Source organism: Tenrec ecaudatus, unplaced genomic scaffold (assembly GCF_050624435.1).
Source record: "Tenrec ecaudatus isolate mTenEca1 unplaced genomic scaffold, mTenEca1.hap1 Scaffold_398, whole genome shotgun sequence".
NCBI classification, from domain to species: Eukaryota; Metazoa; Chordata; class Mammalia; order Afrosoricida; family Tenrecidae; genus Tenrec; species Tenrec ecaudatus.
The window spans coordinates 160,890-185,552 of NW_027459265.1; the positions used below are offsets into that span (position 1 = coordinate 160,890).

The 24,663-nt window shown below is 38.9% G+C and overlaps 1 protein-coding gene across 1 annotated transcript in view; it reads right to left on the minus strand.

Moving 5' to 3' along the window:
- LOC142436553 (thyrotropin-releasing hormone-degrading ectoenzyme-like) overlaps nucleotides 1-24,663 on the minus strand; it is a 184,874-nt gene that overhangs the window by 152,449 nt on the left and 7,762 nt on the right. Inside the window, exon 4 of the mRNA XM_075540127.1 lies at nucleotides 2,614-2,751. Within this exon, the coding sequence (XP_075396242.1) occupies nucleotides 2,614-2,751 (138 nt within the window). The remainder of the gene's footprint in view (nucleotides 1-2,613; nucleotides 2,752-24,663) is intronic.

The window sequence follows — 24,663 nt, forward strand, 5'->3', positions numbered from 1 at the left end:
TTCTACAGACAAAATATTAAATTATATATACATCAAAAGAAGATGGAAGGAATACACAAAGCACCCATATCACAAAGATTGGTCTGTATTTAATCACTCAGTAGGTAGCATTGTATCAAGAACAGGTGATACTGAAAGAAGCCTAAGTTTCACTGAAGGTGGAAGTTAAAAACAAGTTTTCAGAAATTGGAAAAATATCAAAGTAAACACTTTAAAACTCTCATGTAGCAGTAGAAGCCCTCACTAGTGTACCTCAAGAAACTGGCATAACCTACCAACCAACTGAAAGATATCCATGTTTGAGCCCATTCTTACTGGCAAGTAAAATTTTGCTGAAGATAATTCAACATCGTCAGGGAGCTGCACGTGGGACATCTTTACTGATGTCTAATTAGTCTTGGCTGAAAGCAAAGAATACCAGAAAGATGTTTACTTGTGTATCACAACTATGAAAAGATGTTGAACAGTGTGGGCCATTACAAACTATGTATTACACTGCAAATAATGGGAATTCAGGAACACTTAACTCATTCAAACAGCACAAGGGAACAGTATGCAGGCAATCAGAAAAGGTAAGCATCAGGGCTGGACCTTCTCACCATACTCGTTCAACATGTATGTGAAACAAATAATCCTCAGCCTGGATGAGATGGAAAATAATGTGGCATCAGAATCTGTAAAAGCCTCATTAACAACTGGCAACATACAAGTTAAGAAATATGCTTGCTGAAAGAAAAGAGGGCTTGAAGCACTTACTGTTGAAGACCTACTACTGCCTTCAATATGAGCCACAACTCAATTTAAAAAAACATGAATCCTCACAACTAAGCCAATCAGGATAAACGGTAGAAAGATTTCATTGATCAGAGATATAATTGGATCTACACTCAATGCTCATAAAGGCAGCAGCCAAGAAATCAAATGACAGTCACATACTGCAGTGGGCACATCTATTGTATAAGTTTCTTTAAAGAGTGAAAGAGCAAATGCGTCACTTTGAGGAATCAGACATGCAGACCCATGCCATGGTGTCTTCAGTTAGTTCATAATAAAGGAAGATCAGAGAGGATTTATGCGTTTACAATTAGAGGGTTGGAAAAGGATACTGAAAGAATGATGCCATCACAAGCAAAAGTCTTTTAGAAGATACAGCCAAAATGCTTCTTCGAAGCTCGCCTGGTGAGACTGAGTCAGGAGCGTCCAGTCTTCAGAAGAAGACATCATGGGAGGTAAAAGACACGGTCATTGTAAATGAATAAGACACTTAACAGGATGGACTGACAAAATGGCTGCAACAGTGGACTCAAACATAACGACTTTGGTGCTCTGTTCTGTTGTGCACAGATAGGTCTTCACGCAAAGACTTCTAATGACACAGAACTTAATGTCGCCTATTTTAATAAAACACCAAAACACACTTTTTAATCATTGCACTGATGGGTAATTGTACATGGGGGTTTCTATTAAAACAGTTCATATTTTTATATATTATACGTCAACATAAACTCATTGGCAATGAGACAGTCACTACTAGAATGCAAAAGTAAAAGCATTTTTATTAAAAAGGGATATGTTTTCTAGAAAACCGTATTCGTAATTTTAATAAAACAGAAACAATATTCAATCTATAAAGTACAAACCAATCCTAATGGGTACAATTCATAACATCCTAAAATTGATGACTGGAGACATTAAACCTACTTTAACAATTATTTCAGCTCCAGTAAAACAAAATTCATTGCCATATAAGTAAGAAATAATGAGACACATGCTAGTGTTAAAAACAGAACCGGGGGAGAGAGGTACAAAGAAACATCATTATCCTGGCCCAGCTAACTACAGAAAAAAAGTTCATGCAAGAGATCCTAGCTCTAAGTCTAATTATTGTCCCAAACAAAGAAACCTATCCACTACCATTGAACCAATCCCGACTCCTTGGACAGAGGGGAACTGCCCTTCTCTTCCTCAGGCTGTGTATCTTTAAGGAGCCACGCCCGTCTCCCTCAGAGTGGGCTGGTGAGATCCATCCAGTGGCTTTTTGGTTACTGGCTGAGCACTTAACCATTGAACAACTACCATTCAACCCCCACACTATATCATCTTAAGTCTCATCTCTAGTTTTTGTTTATTACTCTTATTTCCAATAAAAGGCTTAATTCCCAAAATGTTCCCATATTGTTTATAAAATATACATAGCAGGTCATTGCCTATATCCTTCTACATTAGCCAACCAAAATAAACAAATATTTAAGAGCTACCACTGAAAAATAATTGTCACTATACTAGTCTGTTTTCTTATTGTTAATAATATCTGACGTTTATATAACACCGTTTGTACAGCAATCTCATATTGTGTCTCCAAACATTTATTCATTAGTACTTCCAATATTTCTATGCATGGTTTGGCAAATAATCATATCTGGTCTTCTACTTTATAAAACAAAGCCCTAACTCTTAAAGTGGCATGAGCCTACTAACTTCATATTTTCCAGCTCACAGTCCATTTCTATCTGCTAGGAGGAGGCAATACATAGAATCCACGCAGGATGAAGCAATTTGACTTCCCTGCATTGTGAAACAGCCAAGCGGCATTTGGGTCTTATTTATTCCCACCTTTTTGTATGCGATCCAGTCAAACACCCTGTCAATATCAGTTGCCTGTAGCACTTCCTGTGAGACCGGATGGGAACTGGCCAAGCCATCAAGCAGCATCACTTCATGCAGAACATCTGTCAGGAACCTCTGCTTTTCCTGCAATACAGATGAGTCAATATCATAGGTGATTCAGGGTTATGACAGAATGTGTGTGACAACTGCTACAGAATATGTGTCACTTAATTGATGAAGCTCATTAGTCTTAGATGGTGAGACTCAAGTGAAACCCAGTAAATAAAATGCCTCCTAAGTTACTTGAAAATGTAGGCGGCTGCTTTGAGCACGGCATGAAACAAAATCAATGAACTACTCTGGGCTCTAAAGAGATTTTTTTTTTTTAATTGACTCTGTTTAACAGTGGGGAAAGCAAAATTTGGACAGTGGACACATAATGAAAGTGGCTAGGATACAGGCTTCGTGGGGTGTGCTACAACATAAAGACGACAATCCAGGTTTCACAGTGCCTTTGTAAGTGCATTCAGTATAAGAATACTAACTAGATTTCAGGCTTACAGTACTGTCTCACTATTTAGTATCACTAATCTCTAATACCATGTGAACAGGTCATCCTCCCTCCCCTTTCCATGCCCCCTGTGAGTGAGCGCGCGCACACACACACACACACACACATTCTCTCTCTCTCTCTCTCTCCCCCCTTAAGAATGTGAAGAGAACACAAGTAATGAAAGATATAACATATGTGATGCATATGAGAATTCCAAATAACAAACACAAAGCAGATAACAATGCATAAGAATAATAATTTACCATGAAATTATAAAAAGTCAAAATTACAAGACTTCTCTTCTGTGTATCATTGAGATATCAGTCTCTACTCTATTAAAAGTAAATTTATTATGGTAGAAATAAAACACAGTAAAAAGTACTTTTCTGTTGTTTTGGATTTTAATATATCCTCCTTTAAGGAAGTGGCTTGGGTTTTGTCGCCAGCACACCAAGGATGCTGGCAGCTCTTAGTCCTCCTGGCCTCCTGCCTCCAAGGGGGGAGGAGTGAAATCAAAAAGAAGGTGCAAGGGATAACAAGGGCTAACTAGCCCCCAGACAGTTAGGAGCTAAAGAGTATCATTATGGAGATTAAAGGCTGCAGAGTTAAATTGCTCAAATCATTCTGAGCTCAGTCCTGGAGCGTCCCAGGTTTGAGCCAGCAGATAAACAGTATGTTATTTCTGAGCAAGTTGTAATTTCAAGCTGAGAGAAGACTAGTCCTGGAGTTAAATAAAATAGAAATGGAGAATAAATATACCATGAAAAGAATAGTTAACTAGCACATGTAAGTGTACATTCCTTTTTCTCATGCTTTAAAAAATATTTTGTTCATAATTGTTTACTTTGTACAGTTCAGTGGCTATATATTGGGCTTATTTATTCCTCTTTTACATTAAGAGTTCTACAGAAATCAGCTGTATTCTCTCAAAGAGAGCAATGCTGAAACAATTGAACCAAACCACATTCTCAATTACAGAGGAGTGCTCCAGATCCCGGGAGGCCATATATAAGAAGTTTACACTTGACTGAATTATATGAGAATATGGCATAAATAGGCTATATTTTTTCTCAAATAAACGTCCTACTTCAAGGCAAATTAAATAAAATGCAAATAGATATGATAGTTTAAATGGTTAATAATAAATAAAATAATACATACATATCTCATCTTGAGTCTACTAAAAAAGACATACTCAGGCTTTAGACAAATGACCTGGATTGATATAATAATGGAAAATCATGCACCAATTCAAAACAATTTTACAATTGATTTACTTCTAAGCAAATGTTCATACCTGTCATTCATGTAATTTCAAAATGTGCATTAAAAGTTACTTGATTTAGAATTGATGGAGGAAATTATAAAATATATCATTTTACTTCAACTTGACTAGTGAACATTTTTAAGAAGTACTAGCTGAAGGTGAGCTATCTCCATTCTGAAGATAAAAAGATACATCTTCAAATAGTGGTCACCTCCTGTAATACCTATTCCTCACACAAATAATCTAAAACTATAGTATATAAACCGAGTGTAAAATGATGCTTTATTTGAATTCAAGTTCCTAATATTTAGCAATACATAATATACACATTTATCAATATTAAAAATTATTATCAATATTAAAAGTAGTAAGCCCCTTTTAAAAATTTGTAATATTTAAATGATATTAAAAATGGTAATCTTAAAAATAAAAACAATCAAATTGTAGGAAATTTTGTCATATATCAATTTTGTTATGTTATATATGTACAGTGAATATTTTTATACCAATAAAAAAACAAACATTTTCTTTTCGGTAAGTAGAATGTCCATAAGCCATGTGTAAATATAGTACAGTCAGGTTATTAGCAAAACAATTCATCTACATGGTTGGAAAAAAGGATACTGTGTAATTGAGAAAAAAGGCTTATGTGCATAAAGAGATGAAAAGCAAGGGAAAAATCCTGGCAGGAAAACCCTCACAGAATCCTGAAGAAGGAGTACCCTCAACTGAGGAGAAAGCGAGAAAGATCCTAGCCAGAGGCAAGTCCAATTTCAGAAAACCTCAGAGTCTCAAGGGGAAAACATACTAATATTCTACAAAGACTTATGCCTATGTCACTACAAAATTTAAAATTATATACAGCATCCTAATTTTCAGTGACCCTCCTCAGCAGCAACAGGAAGAACAACAACAAGAACAAAGGAATCACTAAGTATTGATTCATTGTCTGTTGTTTACCAGGGGTTGGGAACTAAAAACAAAGTCAAACTTAATGAGCTTCTATACTATGACCCGGCATGGCATCCGGAGCCCACACTGACACACTGAAAGTAACTTTTTAGTACAAGAAAAGATGGATGGATGTCTGTGTTTTGTAGGGGAAAAAATCTATCTGTGGTGTTTAGTCAAAAGCTAATTTTATTTCATAGTTTAATGTCAAAGGGGTGGCCAGTCTACCATGGTCACAGAATCAGCAAAACAAGCCAAATTGAAGAACCTGAGTTATGTTTAAAGGGGACTTAATGTTAATAGGTGCAATGATTCCTATTATTACAATACAAGCACTGTATTAAGTTTTTTAATATCTGCATATCTAAATAGTTTCCGTAATCTCTTTGATACATATTCTTTTATAGGAAAATGCATGTTGAAGGATGAGTTGCTCAGATGGATAGGGGAAGCAGCTCAAAATGGTAAACTATAATCAGAGAAAACAATCTAGCACAAGGATTGACTTACAACCGCCTCCCACAGGGACAAACAACAGAAAAGTGGATGATGGGAGACAGAGGATGATGTAAGATATGAAAATAATAATCTATAATGTATTAAGGGTTCAGGAGGGATGGAGGGAGGGAGAAATGAGAAGCTGATATCAAACGCTCAAGTAGAAAGAAAATGCTTTGAAAATGATGATGGCAACATATGCAAATGTGCTTGATACAATGGATTATGATAAGAGATGTAAGAGCCCCCAGTAGAAGTATTTAATAAAAAAAACCCACCAAACTCCACACTGTTTGAATCCTCAAATACCAACTTAAAGAGTTTGGTTTTTAGACAGTAGCAGAAATAATGTACAGTAAAAGTTATGTCTTTGTAAAATTAACTTAACTGCAGTATTCATGGAGGTTGGAGGTATGTAGACAGGAGACAGGAAGTGGCCACAGTACCTGAGAGAGCTTTTGGTGGAGTATTAGAACAGGTGTTAATGAAAGATGGGTGGAGCTCAGAGATAATCTTTAATGATAATTAAGTTGACATTGATGTCTTAGTCCACTTGTAAATGATGGGGACGGAATTCTCAGAGATTCACATGGCTTACAAAATGAAAGAATAATAAAAACAAATTAAAAACCATGAAGTCATTAACAGGAATCAGAGAGAAAGTTTGGTTTGGAGGGCAAGCTACAAGGTCAGCTATAATATCCTCTGATGAAAGGGACCATGACTCAAAAGGAGATGCACAACAGGCAACTACAGGGAAAGCCAGAGTCCTGGAGCAAAGGGAAATGGTCAAAATGTTGCCAATAAATTGTAGTTTGTATAGAAAAATCAATGTAATGTCAGAATCTATTTTTTATTTCTTACATTAGCATTTCATTCGTTAGCATTTACCATTATATGTGGAAAGAATTAGAATTATTATCACATTCTTAAATATGCCTGAGTCATTTATTCTATTCTTTGATATCTCAACATGAGCTCCACCCGAACATGTCAAAGCGTGATAAGCTAAACCGCATAGGCCCCGTCTAACAACCGTCACAAAGAGCCCAGGCAGTGCAGATTAGCCACTGGACCATTAACCACAGGCTTTCTGCTCCCATCAAGGTTTACGGCCTTGGAAACCCCATGGGACAGTTCTACTGATTCTGACTCATAGGGTCACTATGAGTCAGCATCTGTCACTAGTGATAGGTTGAAGATAAGGAGAACTGATAGGAAGAGGTCAGTATCATTTAAATCGATTATGAGATGGAATCATTTTAATAAAGGGTAAGACCAGACAGTGGTTTTGACTCTGTCTTGGGGGTAGGGGGAAAGTAAAGGGTATCATGAGAGGGACAAGGGGTAGGGTCAGAGTGGAAGAGCAGAGAAAAATCTGAACGACTATCAAAAAAAGGTAGATACATGAAGCCAAGTTTAGGAGGATCTGAGTGAAACGTGACCCAATTTAAGACACGGTGCGGTATGCACAGGCACGGAGAGATCAGGAAAGAAATGCCTACAGCAGATGTAGGTTACATCAGAGTAGCTTAAAAGATTCAATTATCTAGAAGGAGGGATGTAACCATAAAAGGATCTTTTAGCATTCCTAAAATAAAATACATTAACAGTGCTCAAAGTTTGATAAAATAGCCCTGATTAAAAGAAAAACACCTCTCATTCACTGTATGGTCTTGAGCAAGATGCTGAGCCTTTTCAGACCTCAGTGTCTCTCAACTGTAAGTATATGGGGTTATGAACAGAGAAGAAGAACATGTGTTGTTCTACAACTATTTATTGAACTCCTGCTGCATTTCAGATGGTGTGGGTGGTCATGAGCATCGAGGTGCAAAGCATGGGCCCTACCTTCAAAGACTATAGTTATAGAAGGGAAAAAGGGTGAAAACAAACAGTGAAAAACCATTTCTTCTACATACAAAATAAAAGTGGGTTCCAGATATATTTTGACTACACAGAGAAAGCAGTGGTTTTATATTCTTTGGCCTGGTGAAGGGCCAGGAAGGTGCCTGGGGTGATAGTTTGAGTTGTCTTTTTTAAGAGAATGAAAGAGAAAGGGATATTTTCGGCACACAGGGCTGGGTGGGCAGAGTAATGAAAATCAGAAACAAAATGGGATAAATGGTTGGGGATGAACAGAGAGAGAGAGAGAGAGAGAGAGAAGTTTTCAAGCATTTCTCATGGAAGTCTAGGAATCTAGAGGAGTGACTTTATCATATTCATGGGTAGAGACTTAACTGTGAATTAAGAGTGAGGAATAAAAAGAAAACAAGAGGCAAACAACATTTCTTAACTCCACACAAGGTTTACAATATGGACTGGAGCTTTGTGATCACAAAATATTGTTAGCAATTGTTTCTTTCAAATTTAATTCAATTTGGGGGTAACCAATGGAGATCAAACAAAATAATATACTTCATGTCTGAATTAAATAGAGATGTAAGGATAAGTCAAAAAGTATTACTATAAAATCATATAAGCAAAATTACTAAAATGTGAAGCTACTGCTTTTCAATAAACCTCCTAAGTCTATCCACTGCTGGTGGCAGTCTTTCTATCTCACCTTTACCCAAATAACTCATCCTTCTTCGATTTATACCTTCAAAGCAGAAGTTCTGTTGTTCTGAAGGGGCTCCTTAATAAAAAGAAGCCTGAAGTGGCAAGATCAGGGTGGTAAGGTGGATGTGGGAAAGTTGCCAAACAAAATTCCCAATAAAATAGAGCACACTTTGCTACCCCAGGAGAACTAGTACCCCTGTCCTGGCTGTCCCCACAGCACTCTCTACATTCATTGCTCTCTCTCCCACAGGACTCGGCTTTCCTGCTGACTTTCAAGCTAACTGAAATTGCCACATAAAACTAAATTCACAATTATGAGGTTTATTAGGGGCTTTACGAAGTTAAATTCATGTGAGAAATGCTCAGGATACTGGGTTCATTCAGGACCGTTTCCTCTCTGCAGTGCCCATACTCAGCCCCTCTCTGGCCCTCAGCCTCTTGGTGGACCCCGGCCCTGCTCTGGCAATGATACAAAGCTCTTTTAGGCTGCCAATAAATGCCCGAAGAATCTGTCACCCACTCTAAGCCTCTCCCAGAAGTGACTCAGCTCTAGCGCCACGGGTCAACAAGCCAAGCTCCCTAAATTAGGTGCACAGAAGAACCCCACTTCATAAGCCAGCATCCTGCCCCCAAACATTCAACCTTCCCTGCTCTGCAGTATGGGAAGCCCACTAGTCTGTCTCATCATCCAGCCCCTGGTCTGGCTGCGGATCCTCTGCCACTCCTCTGGTGTCACGGCGGTCTCTTGGATCAAGTGCATGTGCAGGGACCTTAGGGTCCAAAGGACACACCCCTCTCCTGGCTTTTCTTTCTTCCTAGTGGTGATTCTCCCCAATGGTTTCTGAGATGGCTTGTTTTATACCCATTGGTATGGTAATCACGATTAACTTTATTAGCAATTACTTACAGCTGAATCATAATCCAATCAGTATTTCCCCCAACCTTATTATCCAGACTGATCGAGAAAATAAATTTCATTTCGTTGGAGGAAGCAAGAGTTGTCTGGAAGAACCAAAATTAAAGAACCAGAATTCACAGTCTTGCATTGTGAATGCAGTTTTCAGTATTTTAAAAACGTCTTCATAATGCATCCCTGTAATCGCCCTGTTTCCTTTGTGAGAAACCAATCAGGATCATTCCTTTAGAATCTCCCCCAAACAACCACCATGACCTTCTGAGTTGACCTTTGTGACTGAATTTAATGGGCCCAACAGATCGTCTCTGAAGTCGCTGCTTGGTTGGACCTCCCTTTTGACGGTACCCCAACGACAGACTGTGGCTGCCATCGAATCAGTTCCAACGCCTATGGACCTTACATACAAGCGAAGTCAGCATGGCCCGCTCCTGCGCCACCTTCTCACTGCTCTTGCGCTTGAATACGCTGTCAGTCTGTCTTGTTGATGCCTTTCATCTTTTCTCATGTCCTTTTCCAGAGAATGGTCTCTCCTGACAACACATCCAAAGTATCTGAGATCAAGTCTCACCACCCCTGCCTCTAAGAAGCATTCTCACTATACTTCTTCTAGGAAATATTTGTTTGTCCTTTGGCAATCAATAGTATTTGACAGATAAGTGATGATTAATGAGTAATAAGAGTATATCACTGCAATAATGTTTCTGCAGTCACCCACTCATCACAGAGACATGCTTACAAGTGTTTTATTTGGAATAAACTCATGTAAACTGAAACCCTACTATCGATTCTCTTGACTTGCCCGTAGATAGACATATATATATACATATATATTCATGTATGTATAAAAATAACCAAATAAATGAAATGTATTCCTTCTTAGATATTTGAAATAATACCTTATTCCAAAATATATTTTCTAAATGTAAATTAAATCTAATCACTATGAAACACTGAATGTTTTTAAAGCCCATAATGTTCTCTTACGTAATATAGGTACTTTTCTAATCCATTGTTTCTGATCAATAAAAACATTGGATTAAATTATTCAACAATGTAATCTAAACCTAATTGTTTACTGACTGTTTACTGTACGAGAGGGGCTGTATTAGTACTAAAAGGCTACAGAAACAAATATAACTACAATCTTTTTCTTGCCTCTAAGAAACTCCCTGTAGGTAAAGAACAGTGGACAGGTGTACAATCAGTTAACATCATGTGACACATGCAAGGTTATTAGCATAAAGAAACTATAATGATGTAGCGATTAGAGAGAAATTTAAGGGTAAAATGTTTTTTCTGGACTTATGCTCTTGTTAATTTCACATCAGTTAATTCATCTATTTGGGAGAAAAGATGAGGCTTTCTACTCCTGTACCGACTACTCAGTCTCAGAAACTCACAGGAGCAGCTTCACCCTGTCCTATAGGCCCACTATGACTCGATGGCACTAAGTGAATACACCATAAAGAAATAAGATGTAATATGCCATCTATGTTTCATTTCTATGAAAATCTATCTTATCATAAGAACAAGATTAAAAAGATTTCTCAGTTCAAAAGTTCGCCGCATGTATCATTACTAACATGAACCCCAGAACTATACAAGGTTAAAATAAAACAGACAGGTACACACACACAGCTGAGCTTTCCACTCTTATTCTTCATGATTTATTCATGTCATGACAAAGGTGAAAGTAGAAGAATATGATCAAGAATTCAAACTAGAGGAAAATGTATTGAAGAATAAAATCTACTAGGTTTCATTCATGCTTCACAGTGACATGATATCTAGTTAACTTTTCAATTACCATAAGTAAACACATAATATAAATGCATATTTCTGAAATTTAGAAATTATTTGGATCCCAAGTGTGCTATGATATTAAAAGAACCTAACTAATTTATATTTTATAGATAACTTAAACATACTTGTAGATAAAGTAAGACTAAAAAATAGCTATTGAAAATAATTTCTGATTCTATATAACAATGTATATAAAAATTAACATTTCAAAATTCAGTTAAAATAAGACACCTGAGAAAATGAAATACATTATTTTCATATATAGGTTATAGAAACACAATATTTATATTGAAGTCAAACTTGTATAAGCAAATACATATACACTGGGCATTAAAAATAAATTTTGAAGCAATCATTTTTAATGTGTTCAATGCAATAAACACAAGGTTTGCTTCTGTATTTGTAGACAAAAGTTTTCAGAGAAAATAGTACATGAACAGAAACTTCAGGAAGCTCTCTTATGACACTACACTATGCCAGGATCTCAGTAATAAGCTCCTTCGGAACTCAAGGAACCATGCTATCACCTATTATCCCCTCTGCCACCCAGGGTCACTTAAGGCCTTGGACATAGGATGGGGCAGTTCATCTACGTCCTATAAGAGCACCAGGAGTCAAATTTGACTTGTGGACAAGAAATGGGTTTGTGTTTTTCTGTTGTATAGTAACTATCTGAAATAAGTATGGGGTTCTTTTAACTGTCGATCACTTTTCATCTACTGCAAAGCCATCAGTTTGCTAATGTGTCTGAATCAACGTATGAACTGAGAAAGCAACTCTATTTCTATAAGAATGTCCTGAGCAACTTTATCAGTGACTTAAGTGACTCCTGGCTCACGACTTTAGGAGCTGCTGGCTTGACAGCAATGAACAGCAGCACGCTCTCAAACAAGAGAACGTGGGTCACATGGTGGGTCCCTTCAGCAACCACATCCTGCAGCTGTTGTGTATCCTTTGTAATTTTCAAGATCCCTGTGCCATACTTCCTAATAGCCAAGACCTGAAGCACCTCAGAGAAAATGCTAAGGTTGAACATTCACTGCATTGGATTATAAGCAATCAAATCCTGGAATTCCCACAGACTTACTCAATCCTCTTAAAGCTACAGTGCAATATTGGCATGGCAGATGTTATCATCAATCCATCACTCAAGTTTTCATTAATTACGATAATCTTAGGTCTTTTACAATAATCATGAAGATGCTCCAAACACTGTCAATCATAGTAATAATTATGAACAGGTTGTCTAATTACATAGCTCATTCTGATTCTAGTGGCCCAAAAAATTACTGTGAACAATCACCATATGCTAAGTGTTTTCCTACAACCCTCTTAATTAAAACAAGTAATTTAATTTCCCCTTATTTTTTGAGGATTTTATAACTTCTTCCTCTGTTTTGCTCCAAATACATGTCCAATATTGTTTCATGTATTTTTAATCTCTATATTATTTTTAGTCAAATAAATGCAGTCCTGATATAGACACGGGAACTAATGTTTTTCATAATTTATCTGATTATTTCATTTCATAATTATTGTTATTTTGTCCGATTTTATGATGAAGCCCTTCCTATGTGCTGTAGAGTGAAACGTTGAGACGTGATGGTAAACAAGACTGTCCCTGATATGGTGTAATCTCCCAGGGGAGTCTGTTTTCCTCTCCTGTAATACTTGTTATCATTAACTGCTAATAAGTCAGCTCACAGGTCTTGGAGGCCCCGGTCAAGGCATCAGTCTTTCGATGGATGTTGGATTGTATTGTTGTGATCCCCAGAAGTTGTATTATAGGTCTTTCTTCCTAGTTCATCTTCATCTGCAATTTCTATAGAAGCAGTATAGCAGCATGTAAGCCTCCACAGACAGACTGATGGTGGCAGGACTGCGGTGCGTGGGCTGGGAGCTAACTCTGGGTCTGTTGGTTTGAAGATTCTACCACTGAGACACCAATGCCCCATCTTTTCACACAGACTCAAGCCTGCTGACTCTTCATTTCAGTGTGTCATTTCAGGATCCTGCCCAGATTTTTTAAGCTTCTGAGAGATATTACCTCTGACAAGATTCTCATCTTTCAATAATCCTATCTCTACTTTGACACTGAGAATATTATACTCTATACTCAATTTTCTGACAGCCGATAAGACATTAAAATCAAATAAAATTTGGCAATCCTTTTAAGTCCTGGCACATGTATTCCTCACATCATCACAAGAAATCTGTGTCATTTTTCAGACACACATACTAAGCTAATCAAGGTACTCTAATATTGATTAGTAAAATGAAATTCATAGTATTGGTTAATGCCTACTAATTTTCTTAAACATATTTCAACACTGTTTCAATCTTAAAATCATTCAGTCTGAAAATTTACAAGGATAAGCTAAGCAACACTAACTTTTTTTTTCTTTTTTTACATTTTATTAGGGACTCATACAACTCTTATCACAATCCATACATATATATACATCAATTGTATAAAGCACATCCATACATTCCCTGCCCCAGTCATTCTCAATGAATTTGCTCTCCACTTAAGCCCCTTGCTTCAGGTCCTCTTTTTTTTTTCCCTCCCTCCCCTTTCCCCCCTCCCTCATGTGCCCTTGGTAATTTATACATCGTTATTTTGTCATATCTTGCCCTATCCGGAGTCTCCCTTCCCCCCCTTCTCTGCTGTCCCTCTCCCAGGGAGGAGGTCACATGTGGATCCTTGTAATCAGTTCCCCCTTTCCAACCCACTCACCCTACACTCTCCCAGCATCGCCCCTCACACCCTTGGTCCTGAAGGTATCATCCACCCTGGATTCCCTGTGCCTCCAACCCTCATATGTACCCGTGTACAACCTCTGCCCTATCCAGCCCTGCCAGGTAGAATTCGGATCATGGTAGTTGGGGGGAGGAAGCATCCAGGATCTGGGGGAAAGCTGTGTTCTTCATCGGTACTACCTCGCACCCTAATTAACCCATCTCCTCTCCTAAACCCCTCTATGAGGGGATCTCCATTGGCTGACACTTGGGCCTTGGGTCTCCACTCTGCACTTCCCCCTTCATTTAATATGGTATATATATACATATATACATATACATATATACATATACACACATATACACATACATACACACACATATCTTTTTTTTTTTGCATGATACCTGGTTCCTTGGCACCTCGTGATCGCACTGGCCGGTGTGCTTCTTCCATGTGGGCTTTTTTGCTTCTGAGCTAGTTGGCCGCTTGTTCACCTTTAAGCCTTTAAGACCCCAGACACTATCTCTTTTGATAACCGGGCACCATCAGCTTTCTTCACCACATTTGCTTATGCACCCATTTGTGTTCAGCGATCCTATCATGGAGGTGTGCAGTCATTGATATGATTTTTTGTTCTTTGATGCCTGGTAACTGATCCCTTCGGGACCACTCGATCACACAGGCTGGTGTGTTCTTCCATGAAGACTTTGTTGTTTCTGAGCTAGATGGCTGCTTGTTTATCTTCAAGCCTTTAAGACCCCAGTCACTATCTCTTTTGATAGCCGGGCACCATCAGCTTTCTTCACCACATTTACTTGTTCACCCACTTTGGCTCCAGCCGTTGTGTCGGGAGAGTGAGCATCATAGAGTTCCAATTTAATAAAAGAAGGTATTCATGCATTGAGGGAGGCAACACTAACTTTTTTAGAATATGAACCAAATTGCTAATTTATTCTGTATTATTTTAATTTATGAAATAAATAACAATTCAAGTAACTTGAATTCTGTAACAAATTCTTATTGACTTGATGAGTAGTTTCATGAAATACTCTCATTTTTACACTTTAATTTCAATATTTAGTGATATAACTGGGCAGTTCATCAAATACCTGCCCTGATCACATGCTATCAGATCACAGAAGACTTTATCATCTCAGTGAAATTAAAAATTATTTCTTTTTCTGATTTGAAGGTTTAGTAATGTACAACAACTACTCCAGCCCCGAGGAGCATACAGAACAGAGAATCTCAGGCCCAGAAAATTACCCAATTCAGAAATAGTTTTCATTTTTATTTCCCCACCAAATAAATATTACCTTATTTATAAAGCAAGCTATCATATCCATAAACTGATTATTGAATTAGTTGAGGAAAATTCCCTATATGGAATATAAACTCTGAATTATCAATCCATTTGTATTGTATAGAAATATTAAATTATCAACATTTCAGAATTATTCAGGAATTGAAAAGACATATTCAAAATATATGTGAAGATCCTCTTTTTTCTGCTCGTCTCATAAATTTTAATAAATGGTTCATAAAATTCTCCATCACAAAACATTCTTGGGCTCTATGTGCAGTAAAACTGTACGTCTGCTTCTCACAGTAACAATGGTATTGGTAATAATGATAGGGAAACACTCTTAATGTTTATCTTTAAAATTACCATATGACTGAAGCAGTACAGGGATTTTAAATATATAAAGAACATTTTGGAGATGGATAAATAAGATTACATTGTTAGTATGTGAAAGAGAACCAAAATTTGAATCTATGGGCCAGTGTTGGTGATTGTTGGATGCTATTGAGTCAGTTCCCAAAAAAACCAAAATGGAAAATTCTTTGCCAGAGAGTTGATGCTGATTCATAACATAGGCCAGTCAATGCTAACTCATCCTGTAGGTTCAGAACTTCCCCCTTCACGTTTCTGAGGCTGTAACTGTTTACTGGAGTAGCAAGTCCAACTTCCACGATGTCATCGGGGCTCCTTTATAAATGGTAGGGTAGCCGAAAGATTCATCGAACTTCATTGTAAACATGTGTCAGGTTGTACTCCTTGTATTGATTTTAAGATTATATTAACTCCATTTGCTGATTTATTTAGAAAATAATGAAACTAAATTGATAAAATATAAATCACCTTTTGGGGTTTGTGTTAGTCTGGGTACTTTAGAGAAACAAATGCACAGAAATGCATGTATAAGAGAGTTTTATATAAAGGGGAAGTGAACATCAAGAAAACCTCCCAACCCAGTGCTGCCCAAGCCCACAAATCCAACATTAGCCCATATGTCTGACACCAATCCACAAAGTCCTCCATCTCACAAAACACACACTATGATGCCGACTGCAGGAGGAAAGTCGAATCAGTGAACGTGTAAACATCTCAGCGCTGGCAGGGGTCTCCACACAGCTGCTCCAGCACCCAGGGCTGCATCGGGGTAGGCCCATGTGGCTTCTCCTCAAGAATGTCTTGCAGGAAGTGAGCCTGGCCAGCTGAAGTAGGGAACTGGCTAAGGTAACTGCACCCTGATCTGACCATCAGAAAACAAGAGACCTGAGAATTAGAAAGGCGAGGCTCACTGAGCCATTTATCTTTCTGTCCTTTAATGGAGCCCACATGTGTTTGTCAGCCAGGTTGGCACAGTAAACTAACTACCTCAGGGTTCATGGATGCAGACCCCAAACCCACTCTCATCGAGTTGATTCTGACTTATAGTGACTACCTGACCTAGGATGTCGACCTGACCTTTAGTGTTTCCAGGAATTGAAATCTTTATGGGAGCAGAGCGCCTCATCTTTCTTTTGAGGCGCAGTCCAGTGTGTAACCAACTCTGCCACCAGGGATCCTTCATGGATGCAGAGAGATACCTAAAGGGTGTAAAGCATGGTGGTTTGGAATCATATAATACACTTCATACTCTTGAGAAAAGCAACAATAGAGAAGACGTGTACTCTCAAAGGATCGGTTTAGTAAATTATCTTTCTTCGGGATAAGTGAATACATGCCATGTGTTTTGTGTTATATAGTAAATGTTTCCTATTCTTTAATGGTAAAATTCTTTCATTATTAATGGATGACAAATACATCTCTTTTCCCCCCTTTCTCTTCACAAAGATCTTGTGATAGTTTCTTTGTGTGCCAAAAAGGAACCTGTAGGAAGATGTGGGTGGAGGATAGCCTGTCAATCAGGTTTCAGCTTGATGACCTCCTTAGGAGGCGAGACCAAGATCAATGGCTCTCTGGAGGCAGGCCTCTCTCCCTCTCTCCCAGGTGCTTGAACCAGCCAGTGAGCTGCCTGAGCTGCCTGCCCCATCTCAACAGGTGTGCTGTGGTAGCTTAGCTGTGGGATGTGCAAAGCTCTGTTCCACCTGGTGGACCTTGTCACTGTGCTGCTCCACCTTGCTCTGTCTGCAACCTGCGGGCTGACTCCGCTTGTCTTGCCATCACTGCATACACTGCAACAACTGCCAGCTACATCGTATCACTACACCTCCAGGCTCCACCGAGACCTGCTTTGCTTCCCTGAGCTACCTGCCTCTGCTCCACCTCACTACTTCCTCATCCTACTGTCTGCTTCGTTGGCCTTGGGCTAGTGACCATGTAAATTGGAGTATCTTTTATATTAAATGTCCCATGAAAGTGAGTTGGCCTGAAATCTCTGTGTTGCTGTGCAGACTACTTTGCTGCTAATTTGTTTCACTCTATAAATTACTATCTCTGTATCGACCTATCATCTGTAATCATAAGCGCCCTGGTTTGGTTTCTGTAGAAAGCCCTGCATAACATATTAACGTAGAGCTCTTCTTTATTTTGGCTGATGACCTTTCTCTGGTGTCATCTGCGCAGTGGTAAAGTAATCTTATGAAAATTAAAAGCAAAACAAGCCCAGTTTCACTAGTTTAGACATGGCGTTGTGTTGTAAGGGTTTTTAGATCGCATAGCTGCCTGGCTAAATATGAGTGATAATTACAAATTCATTATTTTTTAGGTATCTTTTTAATCCCCAGTGTTCATTGTTGGTTGTGTGTCATTATAGGTTTTGTAAGACAAGTTATTTTTAACTAACATGGAAACATGCTAAATGATATCTGATGCTGAACAATTATTATAGGGAGATGTACACTGCTATCAGAGATGGTGACCAGGAGAACAGCATAATCCACTGTAATAAAGATATGCTTAAAGGCACGGATATCTGACAGAACACTTCATAGTTTTGGCATCTCTTTTTGGTGTTATCAAAATTTTAGTTTATCAAATGTGTGTATATATATATTTAGCAAGTTGGCATATTTTGCTTACCTACTGCTCTTATTTGAAAAAGGAATAACTAGAGTAACTTTCCCTACAATATTATAAAATTATATAAGGGGTATCCTTGCATTACTATTCAGCTTCACGTTCATTAATGGTCTTCTAACTGGGAAATATATGATTTTTCCCCATTTAGTACTTGGTTTTAAAAGTCCTCAGGACACACAGAAAGACCTTGACACCCAAAATGCCTTAAAACGGTTCTCTGTGAAAATTCCTTATTCTGAAAGGAATGCTTATTTATCTTTTATCTCTAGTTTCAAAACTCAAAACAGTATTTTCTAAAATGAATTCATGTTTTTAAAAAATCATTGACTAAGAACATATATAAAATTCTTTTTAAAATTTTAATAAATCATTTTATTAGGGGCTCTTATAGCTCTTATATCCATATATCAAATGTATCAAGCATATTTGTACACATGTTGCCATCATCATTTCCAAAACATTTTCTTTCTACCCGAGCCCTTGGTATCAGCCCTTTTTTATCCTCCCTCCAACCCTTATGGACCCTTGATAATGTATAAATTATTTGTATTTTCATATTTTACACTGTCTGCTGTCTCCCTTCACCTACTTTTCTGGTGTCCATCCCCCTAGGAGGGGTTATATGTCGATCATTGTGTTCAATTATCCCTTTCTCCCCCCACCTTTCCCCTACCCTCATGGTATCACTATTCTCGTTATTGGTCCTGAGGGGTTATCAATGCTGGATTCCCTGTGTTGAGAGTTCTCATCTGAACCCGTGTACATACTCTGGCCTAGCCAGATTTGTAAGGTAGAACTAACTTGAAGGTTTGTTTTAAATTTGAAAAATTCAAATAAAAATTTGAGGAAATGAAACTAAAACAAACCTCCAAAGCACATACCTGGATTTATAGGGAGGAAAACAGGTGTGAATACTAATAACCAATGTTTATTTTCTCTTTCCTGTCTAACATGTCTTGCCTAAAAGAGCTATTCTGCCATTTGAAGCAATAAATAAAGAAGACTTACAGTCCCAAGACTTAAATGACACACCTTGATAACCTCCAAGCTCTTCAAAAGCCACTAAAAACCAAACGGAAGCCCAAAGTCCTAGTTTTTGTAAAGGAAATAAAGGTGTAAATAAACCTTACCGTGTGAATGAATTACTTATTCTTCACCGATGTATTATTACACTCATAAATCAATTTTTCTTTTATTTGCCACTAAGCTTCAAACCCAATTAATACACTTCAACAATTAACACCTGTATATCCTGATACAGTCTTGCTTCTGATTGATGCCCTTTGCATGGCCACTAGTGAGTCAGCATCACATTTGACTTAAACATATAGAATTAACCATATAATAAGAAAGCAAGCATACATAAAATTTGTTTATATATTAGTTACACTAATAGCTATTTTAATACACAAGTATAACAAGTGAAATATCGAAATATGATTTTTCTACTCATTTCTTTGTAACTCCTGCCTAATGATTGTATGGTACTATGCACATAGGGTGTACACAACACTAAGTGAGAGGATTGGTCAGTTTTCTTTACCACGTCCTCACCCCCGCGCATGAGCATAAGGAGCTGCAGGAACTGCCTTGCTCTTCCACGTCCTCTTCTCTGGGCTCTGTGCCTGACCCAAGGGCTGCTCTACGTTGACCGCCCAAATCTGAGAGGTGACGGGCACTGCCGTGTTTGCAGCTCCCATGGGCTCATGCCCCTCCGCACCCACCTGCCTGTGATCTTTCTGCTGCACCAGCCTGCAGCAGCAGCTTGAAGTTACGTGAGTCTGAAGAGGGACTTATGGACCGGCATCATGGACTGGAGTTCAACTGTGCCGGGATACAATTACTTGAGATACAATTCTTTCTTACACAGAAATGAGTTTCACTGGGTTTGTTCTCTAGAACACCCAGCCTAACTCATTATGGTCCAGTCATGGGACCATAAATCATAAGATGCACAGCGGAGATTCTCTGACCTCTGCCTTATGGGATTGGATTTTTCTTCCTGGGACAGCTGGAGAAAGTCGGATATAGCCACGTGCTTTGCTTGGCTGTTATCTATCAAGGACATGGGAAGTGACATTTTTGATTCTTATAAGCTGGACTTGGTTATTTCTACTGTAATGGTGAAAATAAGTGCAGAGGATGTTAAATTTGAGTTCAGGGGGCAAATATTCTTCTAGGACTTTTCTATAGTGACAGAAGGCCCAAGCCTGGTTTGGTCTTACCTGAGGCCTAGGGTCTTATTGTATCTGAATCAGACAGTTAACTAAGAAAGTATTGGATTTGACTGCTTTAAGAATTATGTTTAAGATGTGACTGTACTGGGATTATGTTGTTTTCCCTACTTATTGACATAATATTTGGCAGAAATGAAGGTTGAATTTAATGATCACAGAGACTTTCTAAGCTCACTGGCTTCTTGTACAGTTGGATCTGTGAAATGGGAATTAGGAATGGCTTGCATGGAAGGTTTAGCAAAGCTAAGCACCACTCAGTGCTTTGAGTGGCAACACGTTTGCATTTTGAAAGAATTACAAAGAGAGACAATTGCTGGGAGACAAGAAAAACAGGTGTCTTTGCCTTTTTGAATTGTGCTCCAGCAGCTTGTGCCTAAGCTGGGAACCAGGAAGAAAAGCTCCCTCTAGGATTGAAGGTCACAAAGCATCTGTGGGCAGCCAAAAAATGCTTGCTAGGTGACCACCTGGATCCACTTGGTGAATTGAAGTGGAGGAAATTCAGCAACAGAGAGACATGTTGAGTTTGGACACTGATACTTTAGACTTGGTGTACAAGACTTAGAGGCCAGATGAAACAGATAAAACTGAAGTTTGAAGAGTTTTTGCAGAGTCTATGTTGATGGCATGACAGTGCTATGGAGCTAGAGTTGTAGAGACTTTGTGAAGGGCCATTGTTCTGAAGCAGAGGGAGTTCTGTGGGGAACTCCGTAGCTTACTGTGTACACACTGACCTAGCTAGGAATGGCTAGTACTGAAGTGACCAGAACTCAACCAGATGAAGAGAAGTGATTTGACCTTGTGAGCTGGTTCACTTTGCCTGCTGACTTGATGGATGACCAATGTCGACTTGACTTCCCTTCTGTTTGAAAATTCATAAGGTTTCCACTGGAAGGAATATTCCTCACATCAAAGATCAAGCTTGTTTACTCTGAGCACCAGAGAAATAGGCAGTTTAGAAGCAGAGTTCCCAAAATAGGGGAGATAAAGGCATGAAGTGGCTGGCTTACAAAGTGTCAGAGGTGGGGGAACATATGAATAGGATTATGGAATTAAGGTGTGGGTGTCAGAAAGCTGTAATCATTAGGCAGAGGATAGTTTTGCTTAATTCACCTATAGAATATAAGGCTGTGTTAGTCCAGGTAGACTAGAGAAGCAAATTCACAAACATGCATATGCATATGAGGTTTACATACAAGAGCAGTTAAATATTGAGAAAACATTATAGCCCAGTCCAGATCAAGTCCATAAGTCTGGCATTAGCCCATATGTGTGATACCAATATGTAAATTGCTCTTCAGATGAAACCAATGCAGGGACAGGAAGATCATAAGCCAGTAGGTGGGAAGTCGTATGAATCCAGTGGCACTGCAAGCATCTCAGCGCTGGCAGGGGTCTTCACAGGGCTTCCCCAGCACCCAGGGCTGCATCAAGTAGGTCCATGTGACTTCTCCTCAGGGATGTCCCCCAGGGAGTCAGCCTTTTCAGTAGAGCATTTCCGAGGGAGTGAGGAGAGGGAGGAAAAATGTCTCCCGTCTCTAAGGAGGAAAATATCAGAATTCCCAGAATTCTCAGAAGGCCATGCCCACACAGAGGCCTCACTGGCTGCGACCTGATTGCCAGACTAGACTGTACGCCTTCACTCTTAGTCCTGGCAGGTCCAAAATTGGCACCAGATTATGTAACTACCACAAGGGCTTAAGTAGGGCTGGTGTATTTTCAGTAGTACCTCTGTTAGTTGTATCATATTAGGTACAAATAAAGTCAATGTTATCTCTGTTTTGAAATTATTTATGGCTAAAAACATCTGTAAAGGTGTCAAATTGACAAGTGATGGCCTGTGGTGATTGGATTATTTTATGCCAACTATACACTCTGAACTAGGGGTGGAGTCTGACCTATCAAATGTCAGTTATGATACCTCGTTGGCGATGTGGCCTTTTGTATGAGTAAGGGGCTCTGAAAACTGCCTCCCTCTCATCACTTGGCCTTCCTCCTCTTTAGGAGTTCCCTGGGCTGCTGCGTCTACCTCCAAAGGTGGCCCCATATGGGCCGCTTTACCCTGAGGACTATTGGCACCCTGATGTTTCCAGCAACCTTGGATCCACACAACTCTGCTTCCAGCAGCCTGTGATTTTCACCATTCTGTGTCACCAGTATGAACCTATGTGAGTATGATGAGGGACTTATAAACTACAATCTCAGTTATGGACTGAAGTTGGACTTGGGTGGCATGCCTTCTTTTGACAACATAAGATTACTTGTTGATATAAGCTCTTTCTTATATATATATGTGGGGGAAACAGAACCGGGAAGAGAGTATTCACGAATAAATTTTCTATGATTATGTATTAAGGAGTCTGGGAGGCTGGGGCTCCCTTCGAGAGACACCTTCACATTCATGGGTTGGAGATACATTCCTGTCAGTTTCATAAGTAAAAGTTATTCCCCAGGACGCTCCCATAATAATGTCAATCTTAAGGAGCTTGCATGCACATGCTTGTTATTATAATATATGCTTGAAAGTCAACTGCTTGAAAGCGATCTGCCTGAAGGTTGTCTGCCATCAAAAGCAATCAGACCCTAATGTCGGCCCCATGCTAAGAATAGGGTCCGCTCCCTTTTGTAAGGATCATAAATTGTTCCCCTGGAGAAGAGTTCAAAGACACCTGTGGTCAAGCCAGCTCAGAGATAACTAAGGTTCGGCTGCCATCTTGACTCTAGCATCTACTCATCTTGTTATGTATGCGCCGTCCTGTCACATGTATGCCTTTAGGATCTCCCCTTTCTAGTGTATGTATACCCCTAGCTCGTCCTCCTCTTGTTACACGTATGTCTCTAAATATAACGACTTCCTATTATGTATGTGCTTACTGTGGCTTCTTTGCCCGAAATTATGTAAGGCTGGAGAAGGTACAGTACTGCCTCATCTGGGTCTGATCTCCAATGGAAAAGGTGAGCCCATGCATGCCTTGCCCCGTGTCTCTCTAATTTACCCCTCAATCACACAACTGCCCCTCAAGACGCATCCAGATGTGGGCCTGGATCTCACATACGAGTCACTGGATTTGCTTCTCTAGACAACTCAGCTTAACACAGTGGGAGAAAGAGGATGGACCATGTTGGGAGGCATGTCTGACTCTGGGCAGTAAGAAAACCAGAGGTCAAATATGACCACCACCCCCCATGCTCTTTATTATAACAGGCACCTGCTTAAACTGTTTCTTTGATAACTGTAAGTTCTTTCATGAAATTCTTAATATCTATTATTACCATTAGTTAGAATCTGACCCTTGGTCCTGCTTCCAAACACTAAGAATCCTTTGAATTGTTCTTATTTGTACACTTTCTGAGTCCTGGTGTAACCCTCGCTGTGTTGGACACATGCACCTTGGGATTCCCTCTGCGTTTACTGTGAATCCGGCTAAAGCACCTCTGCTACATAGCTTCCTTTCATGGCATTAGCTGCTGTTCTCAGCACAGCTAGTACGCCCTGGTTTACTTCCTTTGTTTTTGTTACAGGTCCATTATCCACCAACGCCGAAAACTGTCCACTAACGCTCCGAAAAAGCAAACTTTTCTTACAGAATAGGGACTTATAGATCCCTGATGCCTCTCAAAGGGGGAGAATAATTATTGTCTTATTTTTCCTATTCTTTAAAATGAAATACCTATTTTCAGTGGTTAAATAATTGCTTCCAAATGGGACAGGGGAGAAAAGTTGTAAGGGGAAAACTCATTCCCACATTTGGGAGACTGACCTCAAGAGATCCAGGCAAGTTCTCTAACTTTCCTCAATTCTTTCTATGCAAATTCCACTCTTAGGCTTCTGAACAGAATCAACATGACTACAGACTCTGGCACTAGCTCTGAGAAGACTTTGAAGCTTTCACATTTATGTATGTGCTATGTACGTATTTGTCATTTGAAAATAAAATATCCCCAAAAGTAGCAAAGGATTGAATCACTTTCGAATTGACTGTTTTTTTTTAGGATTAAAGTATAATGTGGGTTCTGATCACAATAGATAGGCACAACTATATAGAAAACTGTACTTGGTATTCTATACTTCTAATGTAAACTTCTAAAATAAACATTTCACAAACACCGTGTCTCTCATCCCACAGCTCTGGTGAACAAGTAGATATTGAATGATAAATTACATGCAACAGCAATCATGTGCCAGCTATTGCCAGGATATACACTAAGAAACTGTGCGAAGATTA